The following is a 24,426-nucleotide window of genomic DNA, read 5'->3' on the forward strand; positions in this document are numbered from 1 at the left end:
AACGCACGGCACGCCTCAGGCTGGTGCAACGTCCTTTTGGGCTCTGCCGCTGCAGGCTCGGCCCACATCCGTACCCCTCCTCCCCCCGCCCCCCCCCGAGTGTGCCGGAGCCAGCGAATCAGCGGCTCCTTTAACCCCGTCCTGTCTGAGCGAAGAATAGATGCCTTCCGGCAACCTACACGCAGAGGCGGGGCCAAATCCAAAGCTGAACCCCAGGGCTATGCGAACAAAGAAGAGAAAGGGAAATCCCTCCCAGCAGCCTCAGAGGCAGCGGATTAAAGCTCCACGATCAACTTGATGTAACCTGCATCTGTGGAATACGTGAATAGACAACGAATCATCCCAAATTGAGGAGGTGGACTTTGAGAGCAAGATTTCTGATTTTTTCCCCTTTTCCTCTTTTTGTGAGTGTGTATGTGTATGCTTCTGTGTGAGATTTTGTCTGTATAGCTTTGCTTCCACCATTTGTCCTAGGGTTCTATCTGTCCGTTTTTGTTTATTTCCTTAAAAAAATTTTTTTTCTTAATAATTATTTTTTATTTTAATAACTTTATTTTATTTTATCTTCTTTCTTTCTTTCTTTCCTTCCTTCCCTCCTTCCTTCCTCCCTCCCTCTTTCCCTCCCTCCCGCCCTCCCTTCTTTCTTCCTTCCTTCCTTCCTTTCTTTTTCTCCCTTTTATTCTGAGCCGTGTGGATGAAAGGCTCTTGGTGCTGCAGCCAGGAGTCAGTGCTGTGCCTCTGAGGTGAGAGAGCCAACTTCAGGACACTGGTCCACAAGAGACCTCCCAGCTCCACATAATATCAAACAGAGAAAATCTCCCAGAGATCTCCATCTCAACACCAGCACCCAGCTTCACTCAACGACCAGCAAGCTACAGTGCTGGACACCCTAACGAACACAACCCCACCAATTAGCAGAGAGGCTGCCTAAAATCATAAGTCCACAGACACCCCAAAACACACCACCAGACGTGGACCTGCCCACCAGAAAGACAAGATCCAGCCTCATCCACCAGAACACACGCACTAGTCCCCTCAACCAGGAAGCCTACAAAACGGGAACTACGAACCTGCAGGATGCAAAACGGAGACCCCAAACACAGTAAGATAAGCAAAATGAGAAGAGAGAAAAACACATAGCAGATGAAGGAGCAAGATAAAAACCCACCAGACCTAACAAATGAAGAGGAAAATAGGCAGTCTACCTGAAAAAGAATTCAGAATAATGATAATAAAGTTGATCCAGAATCTTGGAAATAGAATAGACAAAATGCAAGAAACATTTAACAAGGACCTAGAAGAACTAAAGATGAAACAAGCAATGATGAACAACACAATAAATGAAATGAAAAATACTCCAGATGGGATCAATAGCAGAATAACTGAGGCAGAAGAACAGATAAATGACCTGGAAGATAAAATAGTGGAACTAACTACTGCAGAGCAGAGTAAAGAAAAAAGAATGAAAAGAATTGAGGACAGTCTCAAGAGACCTCTGGGACAACATTAAACGCACCAACATTCGAATTATAGGGGTTCCAAAAGAAGAAGAGAAAAAGAAAGGGACTAAGAAAATATTTGAAGAGATTAGAGTTGAAAATTTCCCTAATATGGGAAAGGAAATAGTTAATCAAGTCCAGGAAGCACAGAGAGTCCCATACAGGATAAATCCAAGGAGAAACATTCCAAGAAACATATTAATCAAACTGTCAAAAATTAAATACAAAGAAAACATATTAAAAGCAGCAAGGGAAAAGCAACAAATAACATACAAGGGAATCCCCATAAGGTTAACAGCTGATCTTTCAGCAGAAACTCTGCAAGCCAGAAGGGAGTGGCAGGACATATTTAAAGTGATGAAGGAGAAAAACCTACAACCAAGATTACTCTACCCAGCAAGGATCTCATTCAGATTTGATGGAGAAATTAAAACCTTTACAGACAAGCAAAAGCTGAGAGAGTTCAGCACCACCAAACCAGCTTTACAACAAATGCTAAAGGAACTTCTCTAGGCAGTAAACACAAGAGAAGGAAACGACCTACAAAAACAACCCAAAACAATTAAGAAAATGGGAATAGGAACATACATATTGATAATTACCTTAAATGTAAATGGATTAAATGCTCCCACCAAAAGACACAAACTGGCTGAATGGATACAAAACCAAGACCCATATGTATGCTGTCCTCAAGAGACCCACTTCAGACCTAGAGACACATACAGACTCAAAGTGAGGGGATGGAAAAAGATATTCCATGCAAATGGAAACCAAAAGAAAGGTGGAGTAGTAATTCTCATATCACACAAAATAGACTTTAAAATAAAGACTATTAGAAGAGACAAAGAAGGACACTACATAATGATCAAGGGATCGATCCAAGAAGATACAACAATTGTAAATATTTATGCACCCAACATAGGAGCACCTCAATACATAAGGCAAATACTAACAGCCAAAAAGGGGATATCGACAGTAACACATTCATAGTAGGGGACTTCAACACCGCACTCTCACCAATGGATAGATCATCCAAAATGAAAATAAATAAGGAAACACAAGCTTTAAATGATACATTAAACAAGATGGACTTAATTGATATTTATAGGACATTCCATCCAAAAACAACAGAATACACATTTTTCTCAAGTGCTCATGGAACATTCTCCAGGATAGATCATATCTTGGGTCACAAATCAAGCCTAGGTAAATTTAAGAAAATTGATATTGTATCAAGTATCTTTTCCAACCACAACACTATGAGACTAGATATCAATTACAGGAAAAGATCTGTAAAAAATACAAACACATGGAGGCTAAACAATACACTACTTAATAACGAAGTGATCACTGAAGAAATCAAAGAGGAAATTAAAAAATACCTAGAAACAAATGACAATGGAGAAACGATGACCCAAAATCTATGGGATGCAGCAAAAGCAGTTCTAAGAGGGAAGTTTATAGCAATACAGTCCTACCTTACGAAACAGGAAACATCTCGAATAAACAACCTAACCTTGCACCTAAAGCAATCAGAGAAAGAAGAACAAAGAAACACCACAGTTAGCAGAAGGAAAGAAATCATAAATATCAGATCAGAAATAAATGAAAAAGAAATGAAGGAAACGATAGCAAAGATCAATAAAACTAAAAGCTGGTTCTTTGAGAAGATAAACAAAATAGATAAACCACTAGCCAGACTCATCAAGAAAAAAAGGGAGAAGACTCAAATCAATAGAATTAGAAATGAAAAAGGAGAAGTAACAACTGACACTGCAGAAATAAAAAAGATCATGAGAGATTACTACAAGCAACTCTATGCCAATAAAATGGACAACCTGGAAGAAATGGACAAATTCTTAGGAAAGCACAACCTGCCAAGACAAAATCAGGAAGAAATAGAAAATACGAACAGACCAATCACAAGCACTGAAATTGAAACTGTGATTAAAAATCTTCCAACAAACAAAAGCCCAGGACCAGATGGCTTCACAGGTGAATTCTATCAACATTTAGAGAAGAGCTAACACCTATCCTTCTCAAACTCTTCCAAAATATAGCAGAGGGAGGAACACTCCCAAACTCATTCTATGTGGCCACCATCACCCTGATACCATAACCAGACAAGGATGTCACAAAGAAGGAAAACTACAGGCCAATATCACTGATGAACATAGATGCAAAAATCCTCAACAAAATACTAGCAAACAGAATCCAACAGCACATTAAAAGGATCATACACCATGATCAAGTGGCGTTTATTCCAGGAACGCGAGGATTCTTCAATATATGGAAATCAATCAACGTGATACACCATATTAACAAATCGAAGGAGAAAAACCATATGGTCATCTCAATAGATGCAGAGAAAGATTTTGACAAAATTCAACACCCATTTATGATAAAAACCCTCCAAAAACTCGGCATAGAGAGAACTTTCCTCAAAATAATAAAGGCCACATATGACAAACCCGAAGCCAACATCATCCTCAATGTTGAAAAACTGAAAGCATTTCCACTAAGATCAGGAACAAGACAAGGATGTCCACTCTTCACTCTTATTCAACATAGTTTTGCAAGTTTTAGCCACAGCAATCAGAGAAGAAAAGGAAATAAAAGGAATCCAAATCAGAAAAGAAGTAGTAAAGCTGTCACTGTTTGCAGATGACATGATACTATACACAGAGAATCCTAAAGATGCTACCAGAAAACTACTAGAGCTAATCAATGAATTTGGTAAAGTAGCAGGATACAAAATTAATGCCCAGAAGTCTCTGTCATTCCTATACACTAATGATGAAAAATCTGAAAGTGAAATTAAGGAAACACTCCCATTTACCATTGCAACAAAAAGAATAAAATACCTAGGTATAAACCTTCCTAAGGAGACAAAAGACCTGTATGCAGAAAATTATAAGACACTGATGAAAGAAATTAAAGATGATACAAATAGATGGAGAGATATACCATGTTCTTGGATTAGAAGAACCAACATTGTGAAAATGACTCTACTACCCAAAGCAATCTACAGATTCAATGCAATCCCTATCAAACTACCACTGGCATTTTTCACAGAACTAGAACAAAAAATTTCACAATTTGTATGGAAACACAAAAGACCCCGAATAGCCAAAGCAATCTTGAGAACTAAAAACAGAGCTGGAGGAATCAGGCTCCCTGACTTCAGACTATACTACAAAGCTACAGTAATCAAGACAGTACGGTAGTGGCACAAAAACAGAAAGAGAGCTCAATGGAACAGGATAGAAAGCCCAGAGATAAACCCACGCACATATGGTCATCTTATCTTTGATAAAGGAGGCAGGAATGTACAGTGGAGAAAGGACAGCCTCTTCAATAAGTGGTGCTGGGAAAACTGGACAGGTACATGTAAAAGTATGAGATTAGATCACTCCCTAACACCATACACAAAAATAAGCTCAAAATGGATTAAAGACCTAAATGTAAGGCCAGACACTATCAAACTCTTAGAGGAAAACATAGGCAGAACACTGTATGACATAAATCACAGCAAGATCCTTTTTGACCCACCTCCTAGAGAAATGGAAATAAAAACAAAAATAAACAAATGGGACCTAATGAAACTTCAAAGCTTTTGCACAGCAAAGGAAACCATAAACAAGACGAAAAGAAAGTCCTCAGAATGGGAGAAAATATTTGCAAATGAAGCAACTGACAAAGGATTAATCTCCAAAATTTATAAGCAGCTCATACAGCTCAATAACAAAAAAACAAACAACCCAATCGAAAAATGGGCAGAAGACATAAACAGACATTTCTCCAAAGAAGATATTCAGACTGCCAACAAACACATGAAAGAATGCTCCCCATCATTAATCATCAGAGAAATGCAAATCAAAACTACAATGAGATATCACCTCACACCGTCAGAATGGCCATCATCAAAAAATCTAGAAACAATAAATGCTGGAGAGGGTGTGGAGAAAAGGGAACCCTCTTGCACTGCTGGTGGGAATGTGAATTGGTACAGCCACTAAGGAGAACAGTATGGAGGTTCCTTAAAAACTACAAATAGAACTACCATATGACCCAGCAATCCCACTACTGGGCATATACCCTGAGAAAACCATAGTTCAAAAAGAGCCATGTACCAAAATGTTCATTGCAGCTCTATTTACAACAGCCCAGAGATGGAAACAACCTAAGTGTCCATCATTGGATGAATGGATAAAGAAGATGTGGCACATATATACAATGGCCATAAAAAGAAACAAAATTGAGGTTTTATTAGTGAGGTGGATGGACCTAGAGTCTGTCATACAGAGTGAAGTAAGTCAGAAAGAGAAAGACAAATACCGCATGCTAACACATATATATGGAATTTAAGAGAAAAAAAAATGTCATGAAGAACCTAGGGATAAGACAGGAATAAAGACACAGACCAACTAGAGAATGGACTTGAGGACATGGGGAGGGGGAAGTGTAAGCTGTGACAAAGCGAGAGAGTGGCATGGACATATATACACTACCAAACGTAAAATAGATAGCTAGTGGGAAGCAGCCACATAGCACAGGGAGATCAGCTCGGTGCTCTGTGACCACCTAGAGGGGTGGGAGGGAGGGAGACACAAGAGGGAACAGATCTGGGAACATATGTATATCTATAACTGATTCACTTTGTTATAAAGCAGAAACTAACACACCACTGTAAACCAATTATACTCCAATAAAGATGTAAAAAAAAAAAAGGCAGAAGATTGGCAGGTTGGATAAAACTAGATCCATCTATGCACTCTCTACAACAGACTCACTTTAGATATGAAGACACAAAGAGACTGAAAGTGAAAGATGGAAAAAGATATTCCATACAAATATTAACTGAAAGAAAGCTGAGGGGGCTATATTACTGTCAGGCAGAATAGACTTTAAGTCAAAGAAAGGTTATAAGAGACAAAGAAGGGCATTATATATTGATAAAAGATACAATCCAGCAAGATACAATACTTATAAACATATGCAGCTAACAGTAGAACTTCACAAGATATAAAGGAAAACTGACAGAACTGAAGGGAAAACAGATGGTTTCTACAATAATACTTGGAGATTTCAATACCTCACTCTCAACAATAAGTAGAACATTCATATGGAAAATTAATAAGGAGATAGAAGACTTGAACAAGACTAGAATCCAGTTAGAACTAACAGACATATATAGAACACTCTTCCAACAACAGCAGAATATACATTCTTTTCAGGGGCACAGGGACCATTCTCTAGGATAGACCACCAAGTCTTAATAAATTTAAAAAATTAAAATCATTAGAAGTATCATTTCTGGGACCTCCCTGGTGGCACAGTGGATAAGAATCCACCTGCCAATGCAGGGGACACAGGTTCGAGCCCTGGTCCAGGAAGATCCCACATGCCATGGAGCAACAAAGCCCATGCGCCACAACTACTGAGCCTGAGCCCTAGAGCCTGCGAGCCACAACTACTGAGCCCATGTGCCACAACTACTGAAGCCCAAGGGCCTAGAGACTGTGCTCTGCAACAAGAGAAGCCACCACAACGAAAAGCCTGCACGCCGCAACAAAGAGTAGCCCCAGCTTGCCGCAACTAGAGAAAGCCCGCATGCAGCAACAAAGACCCAATGCAGCCAAAAATAAATAAAATAAATAAATTTTTTTAAAGAGTATCATTTTTGATCACAAGGGAATGAAACTAGAAATCAGTAACAGGAGGAAAACTGAAAAATTCCATGTAGAAATTAAACAGCATGCTTTTAAACAACCAATGGGTCAAGAAAGAAATCACAAGGGAAATTACAAAATACTTTGAAACAAATGAAAACGAAAACACAACATAAACTTACGGGATGCAGCAAAAGGAGTACAAAGAGGGAAACTTACAGCTCTAAACATCTACATTAGAAAAGAACAATCTCAAACCAATAACCTGAGGAACCAGAAAAAGAAAACTAAACCCAAAGCTAGCAGAAGGAAGGAAATAATCAAAACTAACTCAAGAAGAAAGGGAAAATATGAATAGACCTGTAACAAGTAAGAAAATTAAATCAGAAATTAAAAACCTCCTAACAAAGAAAAGCCCAGCACCAGATGGCTTCACTGGTGAATTTATCAATGCTTCCTGAAGTCCTCCAAAAAATCTGAAGAGGAGGGAATACTTCCTAATTCATTCTATGAGATCAGCATACTCTGATACCAAAGTCAGACAAAGACACTATGAGAAAACTATAGGCCAACATCCCTTATAAGTATATATATAAAAATTCTCAACAAAATACTAGCAAAACAAGTTCAACAGCATATAAAAGGGATCACATATCACAACCAAGGGGGATTCATCCTCAGGATGCAAGGGTAGTTCAACAAATGCAAATCAATGCAATATACCACACTAATAGAATGATGAAAAAAACACATCATCTCAATTGATGCAGAAAAAACATTTGACAAAATCCAATACCCTTTCTTAAAACATTAAATAATGTTAAATAATTTTTTAAAACATTAAATACCCTTTCTTAATAATGATAAAAACATTAAATAAAACAGGAATCGAAGGGAACTTACTCCATATGATAAATGTCATATATGGAAAACCCACAGCTAAACTAATACTCAATAGTTAAAGATTGATAAGGATGTACACTTCTGCCACTTCTATTCAACAAAGTACTAGAGAAATTCTAGCCAGAGAAATTAGAGGGAAAAGGAAGGAAGGAAGGGAGGGAGGGAGGGAGGAAGGGATGGAGGGAGGGATGGAGGAAGGAAGGAAAACAGGTCAAGTGAGCAACCAAATTGGGAAAGAATAAAGTTATCTCTGCCGATGACATGCATGATCTTCGATGTAAAAAATCCTAAAGAACTCACACACAAAAATCCTGTTAGAGCTAATAAATTTAGCAAAGTTGCAGGATATAAAACCAACACAAATATCAGTTGTATTGGGTTTCCCTGGTGGCGCAGTGGTTGAGAGTCCGCCTGCCGATGCAGGGGACACAGGTTCGTGCCCTGGTCCAGGAAGATCCCACATGCCGCGGAGCGGCTGGGCCCGTGAGCCATGGCTGCTGAGCCTGCGCGTCCGGAGCCTGTGCTCCGCAACGGGAGAGGCCACAACAGTGAGAGGCCCGCGTACTGCAAAAAAAAAAAAAATAATCAGTTGTATTTCTATACGATAGCAATGAACAATTTGAAAAGAATATTAAGAAAACAATTCCATTTAAAATAGCAAGGAAGGGCTTCCCTGGTGGCGCAGTGGTTGAGAGTTCTCCTGCCGATGCAGGGGACACGGGTTCGTGGCCCAGTCCAGGAAGATCCCACATGCCGCGGATCGGCTAGGCCCATGAGCCATGGCTGCTGAGCCTGTGCCCCGCAACGGGAGAGGCCACAACAGTGAGAGGCCCGCATACCGCAAAAAAAAAAAAAAAATAGCAAGGAAAGAAATAAAATACTTAATAAACAATGCAACAAAGGAGATGAAAGACTTGTACATACAAAAAAACTACAAAATGTTGCCGAACAAAATTAAAGACAACCTAAACAAACTGGAAAACATCTTTTGTTCATGGACTGGAAGACAATATCGTTAAGATAACAATGCTACCCAAAACAATATAAAGATTTGATGCAACCCCTATCAAAACCTCAATGCTTTTTTTGTTCTTACTACAGAAATAAAAAAGCTCATCCTAAAATTCGTATGGAATTTCAAGGGACCATGAATAATGAAAACAATTTTGAAAAAGAACAAAACTGGAAGACTAACATTTCCAAATTTCAAAAATGACCGCAAAGCCACAGTAATCAAAACAATGTGGTACCAGGATATGGACAGACATACAGACCAATGAAATAGAGAACTCAGAAATAAACCTTATTTGGTCAACTGACTTTTAACAAAGGTACCAAAACCACTCAACAGGGAAAGGACAGTCTTTTGTGCTGGGAAAACTGAATATCCCCATGCAGAAGAATGAAGTTGAACCTTCACCCTATACCATACATAAAAATTAACTAAAAATGGATCAACAACTTAAGAGCTAAAACTATAAAACTCTTATAGAAAACAGGGTAAAATAAAAAATCTTCATGACGTTGGATTTGGCGATTGTTTCTTAAGTATGACACCAAAAGCACAAGTAACAAAAGAAAAAAAACAGATAAATTGTATTTTATCAAATTTTAAAACTTTTGTACATCAAAGGACTCTATCAAGAGAGTAAAAAGACAATCCACAGAATGGAAGAAAATATTTTAAAGTTATACATATGGTAAGCATCTAGTATCCAGAACATACAAAGAACTCACAACTCAAAAACAAAGAGACAAACAAGCCAATTTAAATACTGGCAAAGGACTCAAAGGACTTTAATAGAACTTTCTCCAAAGAAAATATACGAATGGCCAAAAAGCACATGAAAAGATGTCCAACATCAATAATCATTAGGGAAATGCAAATCAAAACCATAATGAATACCACTTCACACCCATTAAGATGGCTATTATCAAAGCCTAGAAAATAACAAATGTTGACAAGAATGTGGAGAAACTGAAACACTCCTGCATTGCTGGTGGGAATATAAAATAATTCAACCCCTGTGGAAAACAGTTTCGTAGTTCCTCAAAATGTTAAAGCTAGAATTACCATATGACCAAGCAATTCCACTCCTTGGTATATATTGAAAAGAGCTTAAAATGGACTCAGATACTTGAACACTAATGTTCATTATAGCATTATTTACGATAGCCAAAAGGCAGCAATTACCCAAATGTCCAACAACAGATGAATGAATAAACAAAATGTGGTATATCCATACAATGGAATATTACTCAGCCATGAAAAGGAATGAAGTTCTCATGCATGCTACAGCATGGAGGAACCATTAAAACATTATAGTAAGTAAAATAGGCCAGATACAAAAGAACAAATACTGCATGATTCTACTTATATGAAATATTTATAACAGGCAAATCCACAGAAATGGAAAGTAGAACAGAGGTTACCAGGGGCTGGGGGAAGGGAGAATGGGGAGTTGGTGTTAATGGGTATAGAATTTCTGTTTGGGATGATGAGAAAGTTCAGAAAATAGTAGTGATGCTTACACAGCATTGTGAATGTACTTAATGCCACTTAAATGAACATTTAAAATGGTTAAAATGTTAAATTTTATGTTATGTAAAATTTACCACAATTATAAAAATGAATGAGAGAAAACAGGTGCCCTTCTGCACTATTAAGTGCCTAAAACAGCATTTGGCTCATAATAAGTTGTCAAGAACATGTACTGAATGAACCTATCATGTCTACTAACACTTAATTCCTCATTATTCACCATCTTAAATTATTCTGAGGGTTTTAGCTAAGAAATAATGGATTAGAAAAGAATAGAGTTAAACCAAAATCAGGAGCAGAACAAAAATATCAGAAAGAGGGTGGTGAAAGGCATGAAATTAGCCTAATACAGAGGGCAAGACCAAAGTAAAAGCAAAAATAAAGGCCAAAATCTGACAGGAAAATGTGCCATCACTTGAATTTTTTTTCTTTCTTTTTTTTTTTTTTTTTTTTGGCTGCACTGCATGGCTTGCAAGATCTTAGTTCCCTGACCAGGGATCGATTCTGCGCCCTTGGCAGTGAAAGTGGAGTCCTAACCATTGGACTGCCAGGGAATTCCCCATCACTTGAATTTTATCGGTCTTTTTCTCCTACTAGTTCCCAGTCCCAGTGAAGTTTCTCTAATTTGTTTCCAACTAAGCACATCCAATATAAAGCCCCCATACAGTCATCACTAACATCAGTGAGAGTTTGTTTCATGGGAAGAGGTGGAAAAGATAAGACATTTTACCATCTCATAAGCAAATGTTTCTTGTCTGCAGACCCGGTCTATCGTTATGGTTTCTTCCCGGTGTTCCAGAAGTCTCTTTCTAACCCTGTTACAAGAAAAATCAAACTTCAACATTCTTTACTGGGGCTTCAAAAATATCTTTAATATTTAGCTTTTTATTCTGAACTAATTTTAGACTTAAAGAAAGGCTGCAAAAATAGTACAAAGAATTCCCTTATATCTCTTACCTGGCTTTCCCTGTTAACATCTTACATGTTCACAGAATAATTATCAAGACCAGGAAATTAACATTAATACAGTATTATTAACTAAAGAACTTCTTTGAATTTCACAAATTTTTAACTTTACTGCCTTTTTTGTCCCAGGATCCTATTCAGACACCACACTGCATTTCTTATTTCTCCTTTCCCCTCCAGTCTTCTACAGTTCCTCAGTCTCTGTCTTTCATGACCTTGACACTTTCAAAGAGCCCTAATCAGTGTTTTTATATAAGTCCTTCAATTTGGGTTTAATTGCTGTTGCCTCATAATTGGAGTAAGCTTATAAACTTTTGACAAGAATACCACAAGAATGATGTTTTCCTTCTCACTGTACCATCCTGACATTCATAATGTTAATATTAGTATGTCTTATTCCTGTAGATATTTACCTTGGTTAAGCTCCTGTCTGCCAGGTTCCTACACTAGAAAGATATTTTCTTTTCCTTTGTCCCTGATAAGTGTTTGTGGGGAGATACTTTGAGACTATGCAAATCTTGTTTCTCCTCAAACTTTCATCCAGGAATTTCAGCACTCACCAGTAGATTTTGTCTACAACACTTATTACTGTGGTTTATACCTAACAGTGATTCTCTATTTTCCTCCTTTAACATTTATTCATTGGTATTATGAGGAAGACCTGCCTCTTTCTTCCTATTTATTTAGTTATTTGGTTATTTATATTTTTAGTATGAACTCATAAATATTTACTTTATTCTACAGGTTAAAATCTAATACTACTGTTATTCTGTTGCTCAAATTATTCTAGTTTTGGCCACTAGGAGCTCCTTCAATTTGGCTCTGTTCTTTCAACAAGCCATCTTTTTTTTTTTTCTTGTTAAGTATTTCCTTGCTTTCTGGCACCACAGAAGATGCTCAAGGCTCACCCTGTATTTTCGTGTCTCAGCCCTGGAATCAACCACTTCTAGGAGCCCTAGTTCCTTCACTGGAGAGAGGTTTAGACACCTGTACCTGAGCATGAGGTGTTCTCATTGTTACTGCAGTCACTGCTTCCAGGACTCTCAGCAGAGAGAGGTACGAAACATACATATATATACTAAACCACACATGTACAAATATCTGTGTTTCTGTATTTTTGTTTATATATTTTTTAACTTCAATAATGTAGTTTATTTAACCCAATACTCTGTTATATATTTTTAAAGCCATTGAGTTTATACTAATACTTCTAATCCCAAACTAAAATCAGGATTCATTTTAGCCTTCAGCCTTTCCTTGTTTATAACTTTTCTCCACAAGAAACCCAGCTCCCTTTATCTATAATCTATTCACTTACACATTCAGTTCTTTAAAAAACATGGTTGCAGAATTGCTAACCTACACCCCTGTGAAAAACACTAAAAATTAATAGTTCTTTTTGTCTTCAGCCTTACAACACTGAATCCAAGTACACTTTTATACAGAATCAGATTAGATCTTTCTTACTAATTCTCTTCAGTGTTGTGATGCTATTCATTTGTAACACAATAGACTCATTTGTTAGTTTCACATTCTATTTTGGGTCTCCCCCTACATCTTGGCTGGTTTTAATTGTCTGATTACTTTTGGGTTGTGTAAAAGATATATGAAACACTACTATGATTCTAAGAGTTATAAAAGGTATACATATTCAGAGAAGTATCATTCCCTCTTTGTCCCGACCACTAACCTGTACCTATTTCCTCCTTTCTTTCCACCCCTGTCCTACCCACCCACCGCAGGCCACCAATCTCTACGGTTCTGGTTTACCCTCTCCATTTCTTTTGTTCAAATACACAGATACCTATGTATTTTCTTATATTCCTTTTTGTGTCAGTCTGAGTTCAATTAGGAGAAAAAAACTAAACAGTAATTTGAACAAAGTTTAATCTAAAGAATTATTAACTTTTAACAGAGGACTGGAGTAATGAGAGACTGGCAAGTAAGAAGTAGAGAACGCTAGAGAACAAAGGAATAGCATACAAGGAACCCTACCCCTTGCGCTAAGAAAGAATACCCAAGGAAGGCCCCCTTTTCTTCCCCCAGGACTGAGAGCCAGACCTTATTGGAGAGGGAATGGCTGTGACTCGCTGAATGGCAGAGAAGTTGCTAGGGTGCATCAGTGGAACCTGCTGGAAATCTGCCCTCAAGGGTGACAGGAAAAGCTCTTCCAGGGAGGTTTCAAGGGGAGTGGAGCAGCAGGGAAAGCTCTGTGCTACTGACTGCTGGGTACTGTGGGAGCTGGATGCTGGGGAAGCTGTGTGTGCTGCAGGACCCTGCTGAGCCAGCACATGGCACCAAGAAGCAGAACTCCTTCCTCATGCAAAGTCTCTCCTGTGCCCTTTACTGACAAAGCTTAATACTGTGCCAGTTGGGAAAGGAAAAACATTTAAAGAGCTGAGACTCATTTTTACAGAGCAGGCAAAAAGGGTACACTTTTAGATGAGAGCCAATAAACTGATACCCAATGAAACTTCGTTTTTACAAGCAGGGTAACGTATGCTTCTGGGCTTTGCTTTTGTCACGTAACAGTATTTCCTAGAAATCTATTGGTTCATCCTTCCTTATCCTTGAGCACAGCTACACAATACTGCACTGTGTGGATGTCCTATAATTTCTTCAACACTCTATGTATGTATATTTAGGATATTTCAAATATTTGCTATTACAAACAATGCTGCAACGAATAACCTTATGCATAATAAATTTTCATATTGTTGGAGGTATATCTTCAGTAGAGATTGCTAGAAGTGGGACTGCTAAGTGCCTATGTAATTTTGTGTTGGGCATTACCAAATTTCCCTACAGGAGGGTTGCTATCAATTTACATTTCCATCAGGAATGTCTGAAAATGCCTGCTTCCCTCAGCCTCATCAAAAGAACGTATATTTTAAAATTTGTGCCAGTCTGATAGGAGAAAAAAGGTATCTGTCACTTTAACTTGCATTTCTCTAATAATGAATCTGCATGAACATTTCTTCATGTTTGTGAGTCATTTTTATATCTTTTTTGTGTGTGAATTATTGGTTCATATCTTTTCCCCATTTTCCCTTTGGGTTTTTGGTCTTTGTCCCTCAACTTTTAAGGTATTATATATTTGGGTTACCGGCCCTTTGTGTATATGTTATATTTTCTCCAAGTCTGGCAACTGTCTTTTGACTTTGTTTATGGTGTTTTTTGTCATGCAAAATTTTAAATTTTTATATGTAGTCCATTTTATCAATCTTTTCCTTTTATTACCTCTGGATTTAAATCATAGTTAGAACGCCTTTCACTACACCAAGGTAGGTATGTTTCATTTTCTACATTTTGATCCCACTCCCTCTGGAGTTTATTCTAGTGTATAGCATCATACTAAATTTCCATATGCATTTGAATCTAACTGGACTTTCTCTTCTATTCCACTGGTCTATCTGTCTATTCATGAGCTAGTACCCACTGTTTTAATTATAAAGGCTTTGTAGTATATTTTAATATATGGTAAAATTACCAGGCACTCACAATTTTCTCCTCCTCACCCAGTTTTTTCCTAGTTACTCTTGAATATATTCCATATGAACTTTATTATCAACTAACTCCATAAAATAACCAATACTTTTAGCATTTTATTGGGATTGCACTTAATCTGTAAATTAACTTAGAAAGAACTAACAACATTATAATGCTTAGTATTCCTATTCAAGAACAGAGGATATCTTTCAATGTTTTCAAGATCTTTTCTGAGTCTTTCAGGAGGGTTTAAAATTTTCCCTTACCTCAGTTTTACACATTTCTTGTTAAATTTATTCTTAAGTATTTAACCTTTTTGACTATTGTAAATGGGATTTTCCTCCATTATGTCCTCTAATTGTTTACTGTTTGTATCTACGAAGGCCATTTTTTTAATCAATTTTGTATCCTGCTCTTACACTAAATTCTTTTTTGGTTTTTGTCTGTTTTAGCATTGATTTCTTTTCCAGGTAATACCATTAAATCATTCACAAATAGAGCTAGTTTTTCTTCTTTAACTACTCTTATGCTTCTAATTGATTCCTCTTGTCAAACTGCATGGCTAATCCTGTAATACAATGCTGCAAAGCAGTGAGATACTAGGCATGCTTGCTTATTCCAGATCTTAGCAGAAATATATGTACTGCTTCCCTATTAAATAAGATACTAGCTTTACAACTAAGGTATATATATTTTACCATGTTGTAACAGCAGCCCTGTTAGAACAGTTCCATGTTAGAATGGCCTGATTTTTGTTTTTGTTAGTAAATTCTAGTTTTATTATGTTGTGATCAGAGAGTGCTGTTTGTTTTATTTCTACTCAATGGATGTTATGATGTTTCCTCTGTGACCTAATATATAACCAACTTTTGTGAATGTGCCACACAGTCTCTAACACAGGGTTATAAATTTTATGTATATACATGTATCTCCATAAGACATATCCTACTGATTATGTTGTTTAGAGCTCTTACCTCCTCACTTTTTTTAGCCAGTTGATCTGTCTTGTGCTGAGATTGGTATATTAAAGTGCCCTATCGTTAGTGTGTTTCTAGCTATGTTTCCTTGAATCCCCTACAGTTTTGTTTTATAAAGTTGGCTGCTATATTCTTTGGGGTATATATAAGTATTCTATCTTAACTGTGGTTTGTGGCCTTTAGCACTAAAATGTGTCCTTTGTCATATTTAATGTTTGGGGACTTGAATTTTATTAGTCTGTTATCAGGACCATTACATCTGCTCAATTTTTCTTTCCATTTATCTGGTATACTTTTGTCCCACCATTTATTTTTAACCTCTCTGAATTACTTTATTTTAGATGTGTCTGTTGTCTCTGCAAGGTTTTCGTTTTGTGAGCCTAATCTAAACCCTTTTATGAGACTGTAGAAAAACTGATGCCTTTGGCCTCAATTCTATTACATTTTCTAATTGTGTGTATTTTGTTATATTAGCTGTTTTTTTCATTATGAGACATGTCTTTCTGCTTGTCTATTTTTTAGAAATTGCAGAGGGAGGTTTGGTATTTGCATTTTTGTTCCAGTGGTTACCTTTGCATTTATATATTTTTTAATGCCCCTTGTTACCCATTTTCTCTCTGAAATATAATTGTTTTATTAGGATACATCTCAGAGTTGATAATTCTGAGTTAATTTTCCCAGGTAACCAGTGAGCCCTTTTAATTTGTTCAGGTTTTCTTCCCCATTCTGGAAATTTTTCTTAGATTATATTCTTAAATATTCTATCTACAAGCTATTGTACTAAAAACAATGTTGCTTAACCTTTGGAGAAAAGAAGTGGTAGAAATGTATTTTATGCCACAATAAAGGGGTCATGTACTTAGGTTTTGTTTTTACTTTACGTTTTTAAGTTATTGGTAGGGAAAAGAAAGGAAGGTTTAGTGAAAGAGAAAGCAGAGAGATACAGATTTTTGGCTTTTGGCACAAGCCTAATTCACTTGTGGTACTGTTAAGATTAAGATTAGTCTTATTTTAAATATAATAGTTTTAAAGTACATCAAAATAATCCCAGCTAAGGAATGCTGCACTAACTCCTTTTACATTAGATTATACATATAATTCTACTCACATTTCCTATGGAAGGGACTAGAAGACAACCAAGGAGATCCAGTTGATCTAGTAACAGAAAATAGCCAGGGGAAGCACTGTGTAAAGCAGTCTGAAAATTACTATTTCACATAGCTCAATAACATCATTATAAGCCAATTAGCATGTAATTAACTATAGGAAAAAAAAAGTCTGCTTTATAAATATCAACTTTCTTCTTTTAGCCAATCTCTAAAAAATCGCTTCCTTAGGTTTATGCAAGTTTCATTTATTCCACTCATTCTACAAGTATCTACTGACTCCCTATTATCATATGCCAAAATTCTAGGAATGAGGGACATGGCAGTGGGTGTGACAGACACAGCTTATGGAACTTTTAAGTCTAGCTAGAAAACAGAAAATTAAATAAGTACAGTATAAGTGTGAAGAGTATTTCAATTAGAGAAGTATCGCCGGCTACACGAGCATAAAAGGGGAGCTAGATGGAGTCCTTAGTCCTTCAGCTAAAACTTGAAAGATGAGTAGAAGTCAGCCAGACCTGGGGATAAGGAAGTGTGAGTGTTCTAGGCAAAGGCCTAGGATGAGAGAGCACATTCTAGGAACTGAAAAACAGTGTAACATGGCTGGAGCACTGCAGCGATGTAGGGCCGAAAAGACCAGCAAGATCCATTCTATAGAGAACCTTGTGATCCATTTAAGAACTCAGGACTATGCCTAAGAACCACTGAAAGATTTTATGTAAGACAGTGAGACAATCAGATGTGCATTTTAGAAAAAAATCCAAATAATCAATCAACAATAGTTAAAGGGTACCAAATGGAGTAAAGCAGTCCGACAGGCTTAAGCGCAATTCACAGATGAAGGAGCTTGGACTCTCAATGAACCTTCAAGGACTTTAGAAATGTTAGAAGAATTCTAGACATTACGAGTGTATCTATTTCCAAAGGGAGATAGATGGGTTGTAGAGATGTGGAAATGAATGTTAGGGACTCAAAGAGACTGGTTAGGTTAGGGTTCAGATGGGAGAGGGGCCATGTGCATCCTGAGGCACTGAAAGAGAAAATGGTTGAAAACAAGTCAGGAAAGGCAGATCTGGGCTATGTGGAAGGTTTCAAATGTCTAAGTAAAAAAATCTGAAATTTGCCCATAGAGGAGAGGTTGAGCCATTGACGATTTCTCAGCAAATGAGCATGCTTAGGTGATAGCAGGATGGACACAGGACCTAGCAAAGACAGGAACTTTTTATAGCGCTCCAAGTGTTGCTAATGTAAGTGTTAGCAACAGGGATAAGAGAAACAGATTCGGCAATTACAAAAATAAGCCAACAACAAGGTAGGGTCGAAACGCCTGCCTAAATAGAAAGGGTAGGATAAAGTATGACAACGTAGCTGAGATGGTGCAAAGTAAACGGGCTACAAACTGGAAATTACAAATTTCACTATTACATGCAGTTTCTCTATAATAGTATTACCATAGAGCAGCCTTTCTCAAAATGTGGTTGGCAGACCGGAATTGATCTATGAGCTATTTGTTATCCAATCAGTACAGACAATGAGAGTAAGCATTTAGAAATGTTCACACCTATATGACAGTAATGTTACTGTTGAATTTAATGATAAAAAACTTGGAGTTTTATTATGTTTGTCTTTTAATTTCATTTTTCTAGTAATTCATTTTTATCCTATTTTACAAAAGTATGGCTCTGACAGAAAATTTTCAAAAAGTAGTCCTTTACCACACTATCAGAGTATTTAGCTTGCCACCCCAAAATCTAAGCAGATTAACTGTACCTTTGTAAACACTTAAAAATAAACACAAATTTGAATATGGACTGGATATTAGAGATAATGCTGTTACTGTTAATTTTCTTAGGTATAATAATACCACTCTGATTAAGTAGTAGGATCATACTTTCAGAAGCTATACACTGATGTACTTAGCGGTAAATTATCATGATGTCTGCAACTTACTGATAGTTCAGCCATAGAAAAAGACACACACGAGGGATCTCAAACACATACAGCTAAAGCCAATACGGCCACATGTCAACAATGGTTGAATTTAGGAGGTGGGATAACAATACCATACTCTCAACTTTCGAATAATATAATGTTGAAAAAAATATTTAAATAAGTAACAAAAGCAAAGTCCTCCATACCCCAAAGTCACTAGGTCAGTATTTTCTGGGATGACTTCTGGATCCTCCCCTTCCTCAAGGCACTTCAGTTTATCGAGACTAAAACAAAAACAAACAAAGTAATCACCGCATCCTGTCCTTAGCAAGCAGGAGTTGTGTCCTAAATACATCACTGAATAATTAAGCAATCAGATAACCAGAATTAAAGGCGAATTCTGTGCCAATGTTCTATAAAGAAAGGGATATATGCCTGGTTGAAGGCGGCCAATACTGTTAAATGGAGAAATAGATCGTTATTTTAATATTTTCATTTAAAATAAATCACTTTGAGGAATATCTCAATAACAGTATACCCAGGAGGTCCCCAAAAGAGACGAGATAATCAACGTTTTGACACTGCTGTGGTTAAATATCCTTCCAGCCTCATCATAAACTAAGGTTCCTCCGTCGTCAAAGTGTCTTGTCAAAGACATACACGTCGCTGTTACTCTGATTGCTTTCCTACATTAATAAGCACTTTAAAAACTAGTGAACAGAAAAATTAATCTTTCATGCGGCTCTCTCGTCCTTTCAATCCCACTAGCAGAAATTGTGCATTCCCATCACGGGACTTCTCCCGTTGTTCTGGGAAAGCTTTGATAGGGCGGCCCTTCTACCCCGGGGAGTAAACCACAGGCCCGCCCCCATGATGAGGCCCAGGGGCGCGCAGGAGCAAGGCTGCACCCGGGTTGACTCCAAGCCGCAAGAGCCCCTCGGCCCCGCACTCACCCGCACACCGCCCTCAGCTCGGCTGCCGCTTCCAGGCTGCAGCCCAGATCCCGGGCCACGGCCTCATCCTCCCGGCCGGAGTCTGCAACCCCTCGGCCCCCGGGCAGCGCCGGTGCCGGCGGCTCCTTCAGCGACAAGTCCCCTTCCCCGCGCAGCCGGCCAAGCCACAACTCCCCGAAAGCGGCCACATGGAAAACGCGCGTATTCGACTCAGGAAGCTCGTACTCTGGGAAGTTGGAGCCGCCACTGCTGGGAACCAGGTTCTGCCTGCCGCCCTCCCCACCGCCGCACGTTGAGCCGCCGCCGCTGCCTTCAGCCATGTTCGCCCCTCTCCTTTCCCGGCGAAAAGCGGCTGATCAAGGCCTCGCGGGGCTTGCTGGGACTTGTAGTTGCGCGGAGCCCGGGCCGGCGAGCAACTGGGCTGCACTGGCACAGCTTTAGACACTACGTTTCCCGTCAGGCCGCGAGTTGGGCCCGCCCCCGGGCGTGGCACCACGAGCCTCCGCGTGCAGGGCTTGAACTCATTGTTCTCTGGTCTCGGCTCACAGGAGAGCGGATGCGGCTTTCTTTTCACCGCAGCTTGTCTGAGGGGGGGTTCTCAGCCCGCTCGGTTACGCAGCCTCGCTCTATGCGGGATAGGGCGGTTTTGGCACGCCGCTTGGTCCCCCTCGTTGATTTCCTCTCGGCCCTGAGGTGCGGAACTTTTCCTTGACTCCAGGGTTCGAGAGCTGCGCTGCTGCCTCACTGACCCAAAGACTGAGAGACTTGAGGGTCGAAGGCTGAGACCCGGGGCCTGACTGGCCCTCCAGGTCCGGTTCGTTTAGAACCTCCTCAACGGCCCCATGTATATACGTATCATTGCTGTACACGCGCAGAATAAGGTTTATTGAGCGCCTACTGTGTATCAGACGCTGTACAGTATTATCCCTAACGTATATTTTTAAAAATCACAACAGCTTTTCCAGGCAGGTATTATCATCCCAGTTTTGCTGTTGAGGAAGGAGTTAACTGCTAGGAAATAGAAGCAAGGTCGGAAATCTGGGATTTTATCTGTAAACTAAGAAACTCTCCCTCCAATCTGAGGACCTGAGGATGTGCCCTTAGACAAAGCTTGTGTCAGACAGTGGAAGGGTTCGAAGGAAAAAAGCCAAGAGTTTAAATAAGCAAAGGCAGAAAATAGAGAAGTCACGGTGACTTGGAATAGTGGGGCTGAGGCCATCTTCTCCCCTAGACTTGCCATTATGTAAGCCAGTAATTTCTTTTATCTTTAGATAGTTTGAGTTGAATTCTCACAACCTGAGGACAATTAGTCTTCCCAGTGCCTGTAAACCTTGCTCTAAATCCCTTAACAGGGGAGCTCTCACTCCAGAGAATGAAGTCACGTTTCAGATGTAAGAACTCTAACATGTATCTGGAGATGAGTAACATTGTCTTCAGGAGTGGAAACCACAATGGTTCCTGAGAAGCAGTGGGAAGGGGCAGGACCAGAAAGAACACAGCAAGGGAAGGTGGTTCACTATGAGGTGTGGCATTTCAGAACAGCATCTTTAGACGTGTGGATCGCAGGGATCGGGGGGGAAAGAAGGGTTAGTGGTCGGCACCAGTGGAACTCCTTTGAGTCTTAGCATCAGCGGCCACTCTTTGGAATAAGTCTAAAGAGGTCCAGAATAACCACTGCAGCATAAAAATTATTTTGAGCTGAAGGCATTTGAGAATTGGCTTTTTTTCCTGAACTCCATTATCTTCCTAAATGTGGAGCCTCCCCAAAGAACTCAATTGTCATAAATCCCCTCCCACAACTAGAGAAGATTGACTAGAAGTGGGCATTACACTTACACATTGTCACAAAGCTGTATCTCCCATCTGTTGTCCTAAGGACCTATTTATCTTTCCTGAAAGTCATTTGTTTTCCACTAAGTGCCCTTTCTCCCCCTCCCCTATTAAGAAGTCATTTGTTTTCCTGTAAGTGCTGCGCTCCCCTTCCCCTTATCTCATTAAGATAGTACATAAGCCCAAATTCTAACTGCGTCCTTGAGTCAAATTTTTCTGTGAACTCTCATTAATCTGTCTTTTGTCAGTTTAATTCACAGTTCCCAAATGACAATATAAGAGTGTAGAGGAAGTTTCTCCTCTTCAGCCACGGCAAAGGAAGCTTCTGGCCCTGTTGCAAGTTTGGCAGAAAATGGGAGCATTTTTAGACCTGGAACTAGGACCAGACAACAACAGAAAAGAGATAGAAAGATTCTAAGATCCCAGGATAGATATAGTCCTTGTAATTCTGGGTGAGTTTTGTATGATTCCTGAGGGAGGAAAAAAAACAAAAACAAAAACAAAGGTTTCCCAATTGTGGATGTTGGAACCAACCACTGGGTTGAGGTCGTGGCATTAATTTAGAGGCAGGATTCTGAGTAGTGGCACAAACCAAGATTATGACTCTTGATTGGAGAGTAGGAATAGGGAGACATGAGCTCTCAAAGTTTGCCTCTGAGCATTAGTTTCCTCACTTGACATGCTTACATGAGCTCATCAGGTGATGAAAACTGGCTTGCTGGGGGGAGCCGTGGCAAACTGGGGAGTACCAGCCTCTGTCTACAAAGCTACCATGGCTGCCATGTAGGAATGCAGGATTTCTCCACCAGAGCTTCCAACATTTCTAAAGAAGTCAGATATTTAGCTTTTTAACAACAACAACAACAAAAGTGAAATCTCCTGATCTTCAAATGTGGGCAATTAATTTTGTTAAATTACTTAAACAAGGAGGCCATTAGATTGAGGTGGCTCTAATTCAATGGCAGCCTGCCTCAGAAAACCAAAGTCTAAGTCTGTAAATGCCTCAAGGTTACAAAATCAAAATGCTAAGGACAACCAATCGCAAACAGCCAACTAGACTTCAAGCTATAACCATTCAATAATTGCTTTGCTTCTGCCTTTTCTCTATAAGATTCTCTCCCGAGGCTCCAGTCAGTGGAGTTCTCCTAACCACTTCCTGTTTGGTGCTGCCCTATTTGAATTGATTTTTGCTCAAAGAGAGTCAAAAATTTTAACATGCCTCAGTTTATCCTTTAACAGTTCATATAACATTTAAAAACAGTATTCAAACCAAACACAATACACATAGGCATCTGGCCAGTGGCCTACCTGTTTGTGATCTCTGATCTACTGTATCTCTAAAATTCACCCAGCTCCCAATTTATGTAATTCCAAAAGTGAACTTCTTTCGTCTTGGTTTCCAAAGTAATTCTACCACTGCCCCAAGGCCTCCTTTCTCAGAATTAGACTACAGGTAACTGGGAGTCTCACTTGGGGTTGAAACCATATGTTTCCCACATTTCAATAGTAACTGTCCAAGTTGTATTTCCATCTAGTTCTCTCTGATGTCTAAATCTTTCCTACAGCAAAGTCATTTATTTTATTCTTCTCCTCTGGCTTTGGCTTTTTTCCCTCTGAGTGGACAATTGGTCTGGATTTTTAAAAATAATTTTTGAATAAGCACATAATTTAAAAGGTAGAAATATCAACTGTATTATTATTGACTATATTCCAATATAGTCAATAACAATGTAATATCTTTGTATGGTGAGAGATGGTAACTACACTTACGGTGATCATTTTGTAATGTATAGAAATATCATATCACTGTGTTGTGCACCAGGAACTAACATAGTGTTGTAGGTCAATGATACTTCAAAAAACAAACTCGTAGAAAAAGAGATCAGACTGTGGTTACCAGGGGCAAGGGGTGGAGAGAGGGAGACTGGATGAAAGTGGTCAAAAAGTAGAAACTTACAGTTATAAGATAAGTAAGTACAAGGGATGTAATGTACAACATGATTAACATAATTATTGCTGCTATATATTATACATGAAAGTTAAGAGAGTGTATCCTAAGAGTTCTCATCACAAGGAAGAAAATAGTTTTTTTCTTTTTCTTTTACTTTGTATCTATATAAGATGATGGATATTCCCTAAACTTATTGTGATAATCGCTTCATTGATGTATGTAATCATTATGCTGTACACCTTAAACTTATACAGTGCTGTATGTCAATTATATCTCAATAAAAGTGGAAGAACAAAAAGATACAAACATCATGCAGTGAAAGTCTCCCTTTCTATCTTTCCCCCAGTCATGTAGAGCCCCTTCCTAGATTTCTGGAGGCAACCATAACCTCCAGTTAGCAATTTCTTGTGTATCTTTCCAGAGAAATCATGTATTTTATATAAATATATATGTATGTATGTATACATATTGCACACACACATATGTATGCATGTACACATATATTTTGCATACTATACATGCTGTTCTATATTCTATACCTCATGTTTTTCATGTGAGGTTATATCTTAAGACATCCTTTTATATAAATATAAAGAGCATCCTATT

General features: G+C 38.6%; 1 protein-coding gene across 1 annotated transcript in view; it reads right to left on the reverse strand.

Moving 5' to 3' along the window:
- The window catches only part of SNAPC3 (small nuclear RNA activating complex polypeptide 3), a 46,122-nt gene extending 25,669 nt beyond the window's left edge, over window positions 1–20,453 (reverse strand). The window contains exons 1-3 of the mRNA XM_029202027.1: window positions 20,040–20,453; window positions 19,293–19,370; window positions 11,347–11,431 (exon numbers count right to left, since the gene is read on the reverse strand). Of these exons, the coding sequence (XP_029057860.1) occupies window positions 11,347–11,431; window positions 19,293–19,370; window positions 20,040–20,359 (483 nt within the window). The 5' untranslated portion in view covers window positions 20,360–20,453. The remainder of the gene's footprint in view (window positions 1–11,346; window positions 11,432–19,292; window positions 19,371–20,039) is intronic.
- Window positions 20,454–24,426: the final 3,973 nt, after the last annotated feature.

The sequence above is a fragment of the Monodon monoceros genome, unplaced genomic scaffold, assembly GCF_005190385.1.
Source record: "Monodon monoceros isolate NGI ecotype Baffin Bay Population unplaced genomic scaffold, NGI_Narwhal_1 Super_Scaffold_5, whole genome shotgun sequence".
In the NCBI taxonomy this organism is placed as follows: Eukaryota; Metazoa; Chordata; class Mammalia; order Artiodactyla; family Monodontidae; genus Monodon; species Monodon monoceros.